At 41.5% G+C, this 14,865-nt stretch overlaps 1 protein-coding gene across 1 annotated transcript; it reads right to left on the bottom strand.

Moving 5' to 3' along the window:
* Window positions 1-8,833: 8,833 nt before the first annotated feature.
* Window positions 8,834-14,062, bottom strand: dapl1 (death associated protein like 1). Its single transcript, NM_001141103.2, is given in 4 exon segments — window positions 8,834-9,381; window positions 9,607-9,670; window positions 9,875-9,974; window positions 13,887-14,062. Coding segments are annotated over 4 exon segments (357 nt in total). The 5' UTR covers window positions 13,954-14,062; the 3' UTR covers window positions 8,834-9,255.
* Window positions 14,063-14,865: the final 803 nt, after the last annotated feature.

Raw genomic sequence — 14,865 nt, 5'->3', positions numbered from 1 at the left:
ATAAACAAGTCAATGACACAGTAGGAAAAAAAGTCTATATACAGTGTGTGCAAAAGACATGAGGAGGTAGGCAATAATTAGGCCATAGGAGCGAATAATTACAATTTAGCAGATTAACACTGGAGTGATAAATAAGCATATGATGATGTGCAAGTAGAAATACTGGTGTGCAAAAGAGCAGAAAAGTAAATAAAATAAAAACAGTATGGGGATGAGGTAGGTAGATTGGGTGGGCAATTTACAGATGGACTATGTACAGCTCCAGCGATCGGTTAGCAGCTCAGGTAGCTGATGTTTAAAGTTGGTGAGGGAAATAAAAGTCTCCAACTTCAGCGATTTTTGCAATTCGTTCCAGTCACTGGCAGCAGAGAACTGGGAGGAAAGGCGGCCAAATGAGGTGTTGGCTTTGGGGATGATCAGTGAGATATACCTGCTGGAACGTGTGCTACGGGTGGGTGTTGTTATCGTGACCAGTGAATTGAGATAAGGCGGAGCTTTACCTAGCATAGACTTATAGATGACCTGGAGCCAGTGGGTCTGGCGACGAATATGTAGCGAGGGCCAGCCGACTAGAGCATACAGGTCGCAGTGGTGGGTGGTATAAGGTGATTTGGTAACAACACGGATGGCACTGTGATAGACTGCATCCAGTTTGCTGAGTAGAGTAATGGAAGCTATTTTGTAGATGACATCGCCGAAGTCGAGGATCGGTAGGATAGTCAGTTTTACTAGGGTAAGTTTGGCGGCGTGAGTGAAAGAGGCTTTGTTACGAAATAGAAATCCGATTCTAGATTTGATTTTGGATTGGAGATGTTTAATATGAGTCTGGAAGGAGAGTTTACAGTCTAACCAAACACCTAGGTATTTATAGTTGTCCACATATTCTAAGTCGGAACCGTCCAGGGTGGTGATGCTAGCCGGGCGGGCAGGTGCGGGCAGCGAATGGTTGAAAAGTATGCATTTGGTTTTACTAGCGTTAAGGGCAGTTGGAGGCCACAGAAGGAGTGTTGTATGGCATTGAAGCTCGTTTGGAGGTTTGTTAGCACAGTGTCCAAGGAAGGGCCAGAAGTATACAGAATGGTGTCGTCTCTGTAGAGGTGGATCAGGGAATTGCCCGCAGCAAGAGCGACATCATTGATATATACAGAGAAAATAGTCGGCCCGAGAATTGAACCCTGTGGTACTCCCATAGAGACTGCCAGAGGTCCGGACAACAGGCCCTCCAATTTGACACATTGAATTCTGTCTGCAAAGTAGTTGGTGAACCAGGCAAGGCAGTCATTAGAAAAACCAAGGCTACTGAGTCTGCCGATAAGAATACGGTGATTGACAGAGTCAATAAATAATTATTGAGTCAATAAAGTCGCATTTAAACATGGTCTCTTTGCTGCTTTCTTCAGTAAGGCAGTTCCAAAATGCAGGTGTTTCAGTCTAGCTCAGTGCTTTCTGTGGTGGTGGGACAGCCAGTGGAAAATATTGAGCGCAGCGGTTGGTAATGTTCTCCAGTTGCGCAGAGATTGGCTCAGGGTAAAGTCACTCATGGGGACATTACGTCACTGTAAAATCTACTGGGAGAGCTCGAAAATTCAAGCGCCTTGGGTGCTGCCATAGAGTTACATTAGAAGTGCCCCTCCAAGAAGGCTCAAGGTCATTGGCCACAATATAAACTCAGCAAAAACAGCAACGTCCTCTCACTGTCAACTGCGTTTTATTTTCAGCAAACTTAACATGTGTAAATATTTGTACGAACATAACAAGATTCAACAACTGAGACATAAACTGAACAAGTTCCACAGACATGTTACTAACAAAAATGGAATAATGTGTCCCTAAACAAAGGGGGGGGTGTCAAAATCAAAAGTAACAGTCAGTATCTGGTGTGGCCACCAGCTGCATTAAGTACTGCAGTGCATCTCCTCCTCATGGACTGCACCAGATTTGCCAGTTCTTGCTGTGAGATGTTACCCCTCTCTTCCACCAAGGCACCTGCAAGTTCCCGGACATTTCTGGGGGGAATGGCCCTAGCCCTCACCCTCCGATGAGCCTGCAGAAAGGGTACCACGAGGGAGGAGGATGTCTTCCCTGTAACGCACAGCGTTGAGATTGCCTGCAATGACAACAAGCTCAGTCCGATGATGCTGTGAGACACCGCCCCAGACCACAACGGACCCTCCACCTCCAAATCAATCCCGCTCCAGAGTACAGGCCTTGGTGTAACGCTCATTCCTTCGACGATAAACGCGAATCCGACCATCACCCCTGGTGAGACAAAACCGCGACTCATCAGTGAACAGCACTTTTTCCCAGTCATGTCTGGTCCAGCGACGGTGGCATTGTTGCCGGTGATGTCTGGTGAGGACCTGCCTTACAACAGGTTTGCAAGCCCTCAGTCCAGCCTCTCTCAGCCTATTGCGGACAGTCTGAGCACTGATGGAGGGATTGTGCATTCCTGGTGTAACTGGGAATGCAGCTGTTCTTGCCATCCTGTACCTGTCCCGCAGGTGTGATGTTCGGATGTACCGATCCTGTGTAGTTGTTGTTACGTTTGGTCTGCCACTGCGAGAACGATCAGCTGTCCGTCGTGTCTCTCTGTAGTGCTGTCTTAGGCGTCTCACAGTATGGACATAGCAATTTATTGCCCTGGCCACGTCTGCAGTCCTCATACCTCCTTGCAGCATGCCTAAGGCACGTTCACACAGATGAGCCGGGACCCTGAGAATCTTTCTTTTGGTGTTTTTCAGAGTCAGTAGAAAGGCCTCTTTAGTGTCCTAAGTTTTCATAACTGTGACCTTAATTGCCTACCATCTGTAAGCTGTTAGTGTCTTAACAACCATTCCACAGGTGCATTTTCATTAATTGTTTATGGTTCATTGAACAAGCATGGTAAACAGTGTTTAAACACTTTACAATGAAGATCTGTTAAATTTTGGGGGATTTTTACGAATTATCTTTGAAAGACAGGGCCCTGAAAAAGGCACGTTTCTTTTTTTGCTGAGTTTATCTACCGTAGCCTTGACTGGACTGATAATTTCAACATCATACTTTTAAAATCTTAGCTAGCAAGTTAGAAAGCAGTCATTATCATAAATCATGTCAACAATCTACTGCCAAATCCTTTTCAAATGAAGAGAAATTATAGATGTAATATTTTTCTTTTATTTAACTAGACAAGTCAGTTAAGAACAAATTCTAATTTATAATCACGACCTACCACGGCCAAACCCTACCCCGAAGAGCCCGAATCTCAATCCCATTGAGGACGTCTGGGACCTGTTGGATCGGAGGGTGAGGGCTAGGGCCATTGGACACAACAAGTTACACAACAAGTTGGAAATCGCAAATTCAACAATGAGTGGTTGGAACGAATCAGTGGCTAACAGCAAGCGTTGCAAAGCAATCACTAGCCTGCTATTCAGTGGAGTGGGTGTGTTGTCCAAGTCTGAGTGTAAGGGTCTCTTTTCCAAGCATAAAAGGATAAACATTCAACACCATGGGCATTGGCCATGCTGTCAATCTAGCATGACTTCTGCTGCGTTCAAAACAACTGGAAACTCGGAATTGGGAAATCTCAGACTTCAATGAATTCAGGACAACTGCGAACTCTGAAAAAAACTAGCTCCGACTGGAAAAATACGTTTGTACAGTCATCCAACTCGGGCCTCTTTCTAGAGCTCCGACGTGATTCAACCTTGTTCCCAGTTGTCTTGAAAGCACCATAAATCCAGAGAATGCCAGATTTAGATGACAAAGTTTGATGACAAAATTTGCCCACAAGGACCGCCACACCACCTTCCTGTTCAAGTGAGCACAGCACAACAAGGTGAGTCCAAAAATGTCTTGTATGCTGTTGCATAAATTATGAAATATGCCAGGTAGATATGTATACTGTAGCTAAGAAAGTAAATGTAAGTGTATGTTGTGTAGTAAGCTGTTGGTAGCCCATGTGCCTCACCCTAATAATTTGGTCCCTTTCCCCTCATAACTTAGCCTACTGTTCTGACTTGGCACACTTGGTGGTGCCTATAGCCTGTTTTAGAGAAATGTAATCATTGAATATTGTAAGAGCTTTCATTGTCTGCTTGTATGCCCCTTATATTTATCCTACGGTTTTGACTTGGTATACAAATAGTTATATTGACTACGTCCGTCTTAGCTCGCTCATTAATGTATGAATCGAAATTACAGATTGCCTCTTATCTGCTCGTCGTCCCCTTATGCCATAGTTTATACATCTCAATTGTCAGTAGAAACCACATTTATTTAAGCAAGTCAGCCATATCAGTTATGTTTTTTTAAAAGGCAGTAAATGAGGCTGAATGAACATTTTCGCTGCCAGACAAGGCTCCGCTGATAGCCTCGTGTAGCAGTGGTAAGGATTCACTCCATGGTGCTGAAAAGAAAGCTCTGCAGTTGAGAGAGCTTTATGTAGGCCCTAACAGTTTGTGGGCATAGTTTGACACGGTAATAGTGTAATTAATGTATTGTTTGTATTGTGTTGTGTTGTGTAGTGGCTTTGCTGGCATGCATCCCCATTTTTTTGTTTTTGTTTGCCCCACCAAGATTTTCATCCTAAAATCGCCACTGGCAGCAAAGATAAAAAATAATAATAAATATAGGAAGAATTCCATACAGGTAGATGCAATTTCCCGCTCTCAATAGCTGTGCATTCCTACTTCCTGGTCACCTGTACAATTGACCAATGACCAATGATCCAACATGTTGTGCCCTCTAAAATCAAGTGAATATACAAAAACAGACAAATACAACAACCACAGAAGTACACTAGGCCACATTGGCTGCGTTTAGACTGGTAGCCCAATTCTGATATTTTTCCCACTATTTGGTCATTTGACCAATCACATTCGATCTTTTCACGTCAGTGTTTTTTCAGATCTAATTGGTAAAAAAAAAAGATTAGTAAAACAAATAGTTTTTTTACAATGCGTATAATTATTTTCTTGAGCAGAATAAATGTTGTGTTTTATTAAAATATAACAGAATATGATTTTTAAGAAAGCAACAGAGTCCCTCTTACTCCTCCTCCCCTCTGTGAGGCAAGGTTATTGTTGGACTCAAGTGTTTTTTCAGCAGTACAGCAGACGTCAGAGGGGCAATCGACCCTGTCAGATGGCTGGGAATGGGCAGTCATTGGCAGGGAAATGTGCCCTGTCCATCTGCAACTCAGCATACCATCAACCACTCCATCCCTCCACAAGACACTATGAGGCCTCAGAATTACATACACAGAAGGTACCAAAGGTTTGGGTGAAGAGTATGTGAGGAGAATCACAGATATAAACTTTTGTAGCTCTTGAAAAAAAAAAAATGCTTCCCTGTTAATAAGGTTGATCTCCGCGCCCCACGGAAATCAAATTAGCATAATAATACAAATGCCCTTAAAAATCTGTCAGTTAGAGACGTTTTTTTTGCATTGGATACGTCTCAATCCACCGCATCCGCATGCACTTCCGCATCTGTGGTGAAAGGTGACAGAGCTAGAGCGGTGTTTGTCAGACCATGAGACATCCCGAAATCGGTCTCCTCACAAAATCATCTGCAGCGTCCGAACAGTTTGGGCTACACACTAATATGGAAAGGTGAGACTCTCACGTACATGTACATGTCGGTTGTTTTTCTCTCGGATTCCCACAGGCCTAGCAAGTCTCGTCTGAAGGTCCCCTGGCACCAGTTGAAAAAATGAATGGAAGTATACAGTGCATTCAGAAAATATTCAGACCCCTTCCCTTTTTCCACATTTTGTTACGTTACAGCCTAATTCTAAAATGGATTACATCGTTTTTTCCTCTCATCAATCTACACACAATACCCCATGATGACAAAGCAAAAACAGGTGTTTAGAAATGGTTGCAAATGTATTAAACTGAAATATCACATTTACATAAGTATTCAGACCCTTTAGTCAGTACTTTTTTGAAGCACCTTTGGCGGTGATTACAGTCTCGGGTCTTCTTGGTTATGACTCTACAAGCTTGGCACACCTGTATTTGGGGAGTTTCTCCCATTCTTCTCTGCAGATCCTCTCAAGCTCTGTCAGGTTGGATGGGGAGCGTCTCTGCACAGATATTTTCAGATCTCTCTAGAGATGTTCGATTGGGTTCAAGTCCGGGCTCTGGCTGGGCCATTCATGGACATTGAGACTTGTCCCAAAGCAGCCCCTGCCTTATGTTGGCTGTGTGCTTAGGGTCGTTGTCCTCTTGGAAGGTGAATTTTCGCCCGTCTGAGGTCCTGAGCGCTCTGAAGCAGGTTTTCACCAAGGATCTCTCTGTACTTTTCTCCGTTCATCTTTTCCTCGATCCTGACTAGTCTTCCAGTCCCTGCCGCTTAAAAACATCCCCACAGCATGATGGCTGCCACCACCATGCTTCACCGTAGGGATGGTGCCAGGTTTCATCCAGACGTGACACTTGGCATTCAAGCCAAATATTTAAATCTTGATTTCATCACTTATGGGGTATTGTGTGTAGATTGATGAGGGAAAAATAATTGTATCCATTTTAGAATAAGGATGTAACGTAACAAAATGTGTAAAACGTCAAGGGGTCTGAATACTTTCCAAATGCACTGTATAGTGCAAAAATAAAGGGTTAAATACATGCAAAATAATTCTCTCTCAGGTATAGGACAGACACTTCAGAACAAACAAACTTTAGATTTTGGGGGGGACCATCTCCATGTAGTGAATCTGTTATTCAATACGTTTGTATGGGTAACAGCAGTAAGGCCCAAAGAAATGTCATCAAATATTTTTTACATATATTTTTGGGATACTCCCAGGGATCTTAAAATTCTAAATCAAATAGTAAAATTAACCTTAGTATGACCTTCTTAAAACGATTCCATATAGCTTAGTAGAACCCCCCCCCTTTAGACAAGACTTTTTTTTGTGGGTCAAATACAAGTATTTTCTCAATTGAAACCAGTTGCCGTAATGAAATTGTATTGGGAATTGAAACAATAACCTCAGGGTTGACAGTTCCTTGACAAAGGTTATTCGCCACAATTAGATAGTTTTGTATCAAGATTTGTGTCATAAAAGTGCTGTGCTATGCATAAACAAAATGAAAAGGAGGTCTAAATGGATTATAGATAACTCAATCTGGCATATTTATTTATTTTACAGCAAAGCAAATGCGCAGTCTAATTGCTATAATTAATAATGCAACGATTTACATTTACTGTATATTGAGTATCAAAACATTTACTTAAGTCTACACAAACATGCCATTTTGTCATATTAATGAATCACTTCATGCTTTGGTTCATTCCTGTAACACAGCCAGATGCCCTGGACTTTGGGACAGGGTGTGTGTGTGCATTGCTTATTTCTGTCCTCCAGTCTCCTCATTATGCATGCACAGGTAACCAGCCAAATCCCAGCGGATCAAAAAGCCTCAACACAGCTGAAGGAGGGAACAAAGCCAGTACCTTCTCATATTCCAAATCTGTCCAACCTCACCATCTGCTGGAATGGAAGCTGGCAAAGGCTGCCAGCTGTTGTAAAATCATTTGTTTCCAAGGTTATTCTACTGCCTACCGCCATCTTACAAAATGCCTAAGGCTAACATGGCATATCATCTTCCTGTGTGCCATAAAAGGCCTTCACTGTCACTGGCAGCTGACTTCCTCACCACAAAGGCAGACAAAAGATGAAATATAAGCCGCGAGGAGCCTGGAAAGTGGAGCCCAAATGAAATGGTTTGAAATGCGGTTTTGGCTCCTACAGTAGTCCCCCCCCACACACACACCTCTCCCACACATTCCAGATCATAATCTTACACACGGTCAGTAAGACCTCACTCACACCAAGCCATAACTTCTCTGCATTCCTCAAATATTTCCACTATATACAGCTGTATGCCTCAACTTCCATTTACTGAATGTGCCTATACTCTGCAATGCCTAGTTAAATAAAAATACATGTACAGTATGACTGTCAGGAAGAAAATTATTAAACTCTCGACATCATACAAACTCTTAGGATATAATTCAAGCAATTTCATACAGATTTGCTGCCTGTTTCTATCATAAAACAGCCAACTACCCAATAACTAAGTGGAGCACAACTCAGGTTAATATCAGACAATAAGAGCCCATAGATACTCTATGGTGGATCTGGAAGAAGTCCTCTTCAGTGCTTTGCTGGGTTCAGCCTCAGATCTTTTGTGAGTGCACCTTAAGAGAGGTCTACACATGCCGAGAACTTCTTCCAAAGAAGCACTTCCATTCAAAGACACAGTCTGCTGTGGGTCAGTTTCTGTGGAGACAGTGAGGCAAATCTTCCCTGAGACATGCCAGAGTAAGTTTCACCCTCAGAAACCATGGTATTGTATGCTGTAGTAACATGATTAAAGTATGTAGATTATGGAAGTGGTCTAGAGACGTAGGCTAGTGTTCAAGCTCATGTGGAAGAGCGGCTCCTGTCAATATGATAGGCCAGCGAGCCAGAAAATACCTCACGACAAGGCAAATGCACCCAAAGACCTTTAGCAATAGTGCTTTAGTGACATCTGATCTTCAGGTAGGATGAGCAGAGTTTCTAACTTGGAATCTCGCCCCCCCCCCCTCCAGAGTTGCCAGTTGACTTGAACTCACTGAAGTCAAAGATTTCAGAGTTGTCCTGAACACAACATACAAGTGTGATGCATAAAAAAAATATATATATATATCCTTCAAGCTGACAATGTACTTGTCACCACCCTGTGGTCACAACGAAATTTGCAGCATGATGAATAAACACTTTCAACCGAACTATTCAATGAACTGATTATAAATGTGAATCTTGTTAAGCATAAAACAAAAAGGACATGTTTCTAACGCCATGCAATTTTTTTATTCAAGCCGTAAACAAATGCTAAGCTTTTCACTATGAAAACAGACACTGATGAAACAGAACAGTCATCCATCTTGTACAACATACCAATTCCAAAATCCCCACCATGTGAATTTTAGTTCACTTGCATACACTTATTAATAAAAAGGCACAGTAAATGCTGGTTTGTAGTAAGCAGAACACCACCCATATCCCCACAAAGCTCCACTTTCTCACCTAAAAGCAGTTACAAATTGCAACCAAATCAAAGTAGATGAATGGATTCTAGAGTACTAAACATTACACGTTCAAGTCTTTTCTGACATCTCACGTTGGTCCTCTCATGCATGTAACTAACCCTTCCTGCTAGTCTTTCACAGTTGACTTCACATGTTTCCTTCAGGCAACTTCCAACACGTGTTGCTTCAGAACTTTTTCGGTTGCTGGATGCAGAAGGTAGACTTGAAAGCTGGCGAGTGTGCCTTCTCCAAAGCAGGTCTGAGTCTGCTGTGTTTCACACTTACTGGGGTCTCTGGGAAGTCATGTGCCAACTGAAACAATTAAGAAATCATTTGATAAAATCATGGCTTACAAAGCAATCTGGAAGAAAACTATTTTACTATGCCAATCTGTAGTAGGTAGGCTATGAGTAAATGGTTGACTTGCATGATCATTACAAATGAAGCCAAAGGATTGTAGTTTACAGCAAAACCTGTTTCTTGGCCAACCCTTGTGGGAGACGGACGCAGCCATTATTTTAAGTCAGATATCCTTACCTTGTCAAGTGTTCCTGACATCAAGACACTGACTAGCTGCATTCGGCTGGACGAGGCTGCAGATCTAGAACAGTATTACATGTTTAAAGACAAAACTCAACATTGCAGTTAAGTTTTCCCTGGATGTTCTCAATGTAAAAAAAAATATATATATATATATATATCCTCCAAGCTCCATCAAATCAGCGAGACCCTGTAGGTGGAGTATTGGGTCGTATTCATTAAGTACCTAACGGAACAAAACAGGTAGGGACTACCTGAACTGTACCTGGGTTTGGGAACCTTGTGTTCCCGCTCTGGGTTCACATGGTGGTGGGCATGACTCTCCTCATAGCTCTTCTTGGCCACTCGCTTCCCCCCAGCCTTCACTGTGTAACCGTTTAAAATAAATAACATTCATCATTTTCTTTCACTTGTTCAGAACGGAGTTAAAACTATTCAGAGTTACTGTAAGACTAAACTGTGCATGTTTTAATACCAGTTGGGTTACTTCAATATAGAAGTAGATTGTGAGAGTATCAGTGTAGGAAGAAGTCGGTAGACTGATCAAGAGGTGGCACTGAGAATACAGTTAAGCATTGTGTCCGCTTTTTATTTTCCTCAGTTGCTTGCAATAGGCAGGGTTAATCAAAACAAATATACTTTACCCACATCCTGTCAAAGCAACAAGCGCATATAGCCAAACAATGGGCAGCTCTGATCAGAGAAATAGTTAATTTGTACCGCGAGAGTCCCTTTCAGGGTCCGTATGTATTTGCGCATCTCAGAGTAGGACAAAGCAGATGCTAAAGCGGCCCTACTCTTGATATGGCCCGAGAACTTATTTTCTAGGACATCATGTCACACCATAAGTCTAGTCAACAGGCAGTGAACTACAGTGCCTTCAGAAAGTATTCATACCACTTGACTTATTCCACATTGCGTTACAGAAGGAATTCAAAATTGACCCTCCCAGAGACAAAGTGAAAACATGGTTTCTAAATGTACATAAGTATTCACACCAGAGTTAATACATTTTTGAAACACCTTTTGCAGCAATTACAACTGAGTTTCTGGGTAAGTCTAAGCTTTGCACACCTGGATTGTACAATATTTGCACATTAAAGAAAAAAAAGGTAAAGCTCGATCAAGTTGGTTGTTGATCATTGCTAGACAGCCATTTAAGTCTTGCCATTAATTTAAGTCAAAACTGTAACTAGGCCACTCAGGATCATTCAAGTCATCTTGGTAAGCAACTTCAGTGCATATTTGGCCTTGTTTTAAGTTACTGTCCTGCTGAAAGGTGGATTTGTCTCCCAGTGTCTGTTGAAAAGCAGACTGTACCAGGCTTCCCACCGCCTCCAGGATTTTGCCTGAGCTCTATTCAGTTCATTTTTAGCCTTACATTTTTTTTTTTAAATCCTTACCGATGACAAGCATACCCATAACATGATGCAGCCACCACCATGCTTGAAAATACAAAGAGTGGTACTCGGCGATGTGTCATTGGATTTGCCCCAAACATAATGCTTTGTATTCATGCCAAAATATATTTATTTGCCACATTTTTTGCAGTTTTACTTCATTGGAAACAGGATGCATGTTTTGGAACACTTTTATTCTGTACATGCTTCCTTTTCACTCTGTCAAGTAGGTTAGAGTAACTACAATGTGGTTCCATTCTCAGTTCTCACCTACCTCAGCCATTACATTCCTTCTTCAGCAACCGAGTTAGAAGGAAGCCTGTATCCTTGTAGTGACTGGGTGTATCGATACACCATCCAAAGTTGAATTAATAACTTCACTATGATCAAAGGGATCGGTCTTTTTCTTAACCCATCTACCAATAATTGTCCTTTGCGAGGCATTGGAAAACATCCCTGGTCTTTGTGTTCGGCTCTCTGTTTGAAATTCACTGCTTGACTGAGGTACCTTAGAGATAATTGTATGTGTGGGCTACAGAGATGAGATCATTCAAAAATCGTGTTAAACACCATTATTGCCCACAGAGGGAGTCCATGCAACTTAAGCACATTCTTACCCCCGAATTTATTTAGGCTTGCCATAACAAAGGGGTTGAATACTTGATGCAAACATTTCAGCTTTTCATTAAAAAAAAAGTCTGGAAACATAATTCCACTTTGAAATTATGGGGTATTATGTGTAGGCTAGTGACTAATACTAACTTAATCCATTTTAAAATCAGGCTGTAACAAAAAGTGGAAAAAGTCAAGGGGTGTGAATACTTTGAAGGCACTGTACATATATTCAACTAATGTTATTACATTTTGCAGTAGCTTGGTGGTAGTTGAACTAATTCAAAACTATACCGAACAAAAATATAAGAGGCAACATGTAAAGTGCCTGGTCCCTTGTTTCATGAGCTGAACTAAAATGGCCCAGAAATTTTCTACAGACATAAAGCTTATTGCTCAAATTTTATTCACATCCCTGGTTAATGAACATTTCTCCTTTGCCAAGATAATCCATCCACCTGACAGGTGTGGCATATCAAGAAGCTGCTTAAAGAGCATTACACAGATGCACCTTGTGCTGGGGACAAAGGCCACAAAAATGTGCAGTTTTGTCATACCAGAATGCAACAGATGTCTCAAGTTGAGGGAGCGCGCAATTGGCATGCTGACTGCAGTAATGTCCACCAGAGATGTTGCTAGAATTTAAAGCCACCTCCGCAATGTTAGAGAATTTGGCAGTACAGCCAACCGGCCTCAACTACAGACTCCGTGTAACCACGCCAACCCAGGACCTCCACATCCAGCTTCTTCACCTGCGGGATCGTCTGAGACCAGCCACCCGGACAGCTGATGAGTATTTCTGCCTGTAATAAAGCCTTTTTGTGGGGGAAAAAACTAATTCTGATTGGCTGGGCCTGGCTCTCAAGTGGGTGGGCCCCTGCCCAGTCAGGTAAAATCCATAGATTAGGGCCTAATGCATTTGTCATTTGACTGATTTCCTTATGAACTTTTACTAAGTAAAATTGTTGAAATTGTTGCGTTTATATTTTAGTTCAGCATTGGTAACGTTTTTAGTAGTTAATTACTTTTGTCATGTAGCCAACTACTGGAACTACACTTTTTATTAGGCAATAACTCCCTTTCAGCATCAGACCTGCCTAATTCTTACTTGAAACACTGTGCCTCATTCTCGCGTTGTGTTTAAGACACTAAATAATTACACATTCTCTTAACATCTGACTCCAGAGTGATCTGTTATTGCAATTCGTAGTCTGACATTTCAGATTTTCCATTTTTTTGCAGTGAACTAATTTTTCCTACATACAATGTAACTTTTGTGGCGACGTAACAAAATTAATAGAACTAAGTTAAAAATATCATTCTCAATTACACCTCGCCTATAAGCGGGAGATATGTTCCATTTCTATGCTTTCCGTTTAAGTTTCTGCAGCTTTTACTTTTGCACGACAGCTTCAAACACCTGAAAATACAATATTTGGGGTTATGGATCATATATTTCACAGCGGTTTAGATGGGACACCGATTCTCTACACTATACTTGTTTTGTACTTGTTTGTAAACGTAAAATTAAAATTAGAATTTTAGCAACCAGGAAATGACAGTGATTTCTGCAAAGTGCATCTTTAAGGGTAGTTTTAGTGTAATTTCATTTCTTCCAGTGTGAAGAAACTGTTACCTTGGGAAACTATTTTCAGAGCACTGTTAGCTTCCCCAACACTGCCAATAGACATTCAGCCTTTATGAAGTAAGGCGGCGTCGCAATAATGCCGTTAATTAGCATTTTAATAAACAGTTTGACTGTGACTATGACTCAAAAACATATGTATAAGCAAGAACCTGCATGGGAAATATTCACTTAACTACATGAACTGAACGTCAGTGCTGGCCATCCTGTCCACCGAGCACAGAATGTACCACGGTTGAACAATAGGCTATGTTATACACTGATTCAAGTTTCATACCGCATTGTAACGATAAATACAATTAAAGTAGCAAGGACGAGAGCATTTAGGCCCACTACTGCATGCAATCGTTCTAAGTTTCCATATTTTATTAGTTTACCACCTACGCACTTGAGGTTTGAGCGTGCGTAACACTGTAGCAGAACTGTATCGATGTTCGCACAAGACGAAAAACAAACATCAATTCAACAGGAAGAGTAGACCTATATGGTAAATACACTGAATGTAGACCACACTTACTTCCTCAAAAAAAATAACCCATTACATCGAACACATGGTTTTACAAAGAAAATACGCAGTTTAGTGACAATTACGAATTAGTATGAAGTAATCAACAATATACCTGCTGGAGGATGGCCAGCCTTCAATTCAAGGCTCTCTCTCATTTCAGATTTAGATAGCTGAACCATTCTCGACTTCTGAACAACAATAACAGAACACGAACTAGCACAATACCTACTCCGTTGCTTTTATACTGCTGAAAGGAACATGACGTAGCTGATGCAGGAAGCAAGCATCAGCATATGGGGCTGCAGCAGACTCATTTATTCCACATGAGTGGACCAGACATATGGCGTGAGCAGCCTCAAAAAGTTACATGGTTTTATTTAGTATATCGATTGGCGCATTTGTGTCTGTGGTGCGCATTGAGGATGTTTATGATCTAATCATATTATCCTACCTACCAGTCCTGTCGTTTATACAACACCATTGTCTAGTTCAAAAACAACCTTCAGCCACTCCCCTCTGTGTTTGCAGATCTGAATGAAGCAGGATAGAAGTAAGCAATATGGTAATTCACCATCTGGTTGTGTGGAGCATATACATTGCTATGTGACTTTTTAAAGATCTGTACATTCTGAAGGACCTAGAGTACAGGGAGGGGCAAGAGATTGTTTTTGAACAGAACTCATCTCACAATCGTCTTAGTGGAACATGCTTGCTATTGATGTAATAAATTGTTTAAAACAACTTGATATCCTGGCAAAAAGCAATGCCTGCATTGCCAGTCTTTTGTCACTTCTAACAACTTTTAAAGTGTTTATCTGAAAAGGTCTATTGTCTGGTCATGAAATAAGACAAAGAAAATGCTGAGTGTCTGATCAGTCTTTATCATGTTGGTCGTGTCCCAAATGGCACCCTACTCCCTATATAGGACACTACTCTTGACCAGGGCCCATATGGCTCTGGTCAAAAGGAGCCCATAGGTCTCTGGTCAAAAGTATTTCACTATATAGGGAATAGGGTGCCATTTGGGGACCATGGTCAAAATAAGTGCACTATGTAGGGAATAGAGTGGCACTTGGGATGCATCCGTTGCC

Source organism: Salmo salar, chromosome ssa21, assembly GCF_905237065.1.
Source record: "Salmo salar chromosome ssa21, Ssal_v3.1, whole genome shotgun sequence".
NCBI classification, from domain to species: Eukaryota; Metazoa; Chordata; class Actinopteri; order Salmoniformes; family Salmonidae; genus Salmo; species Salmo salar.
This window is presented reverse-complemented; position numbering and strand designations above follow the sequence as displayed.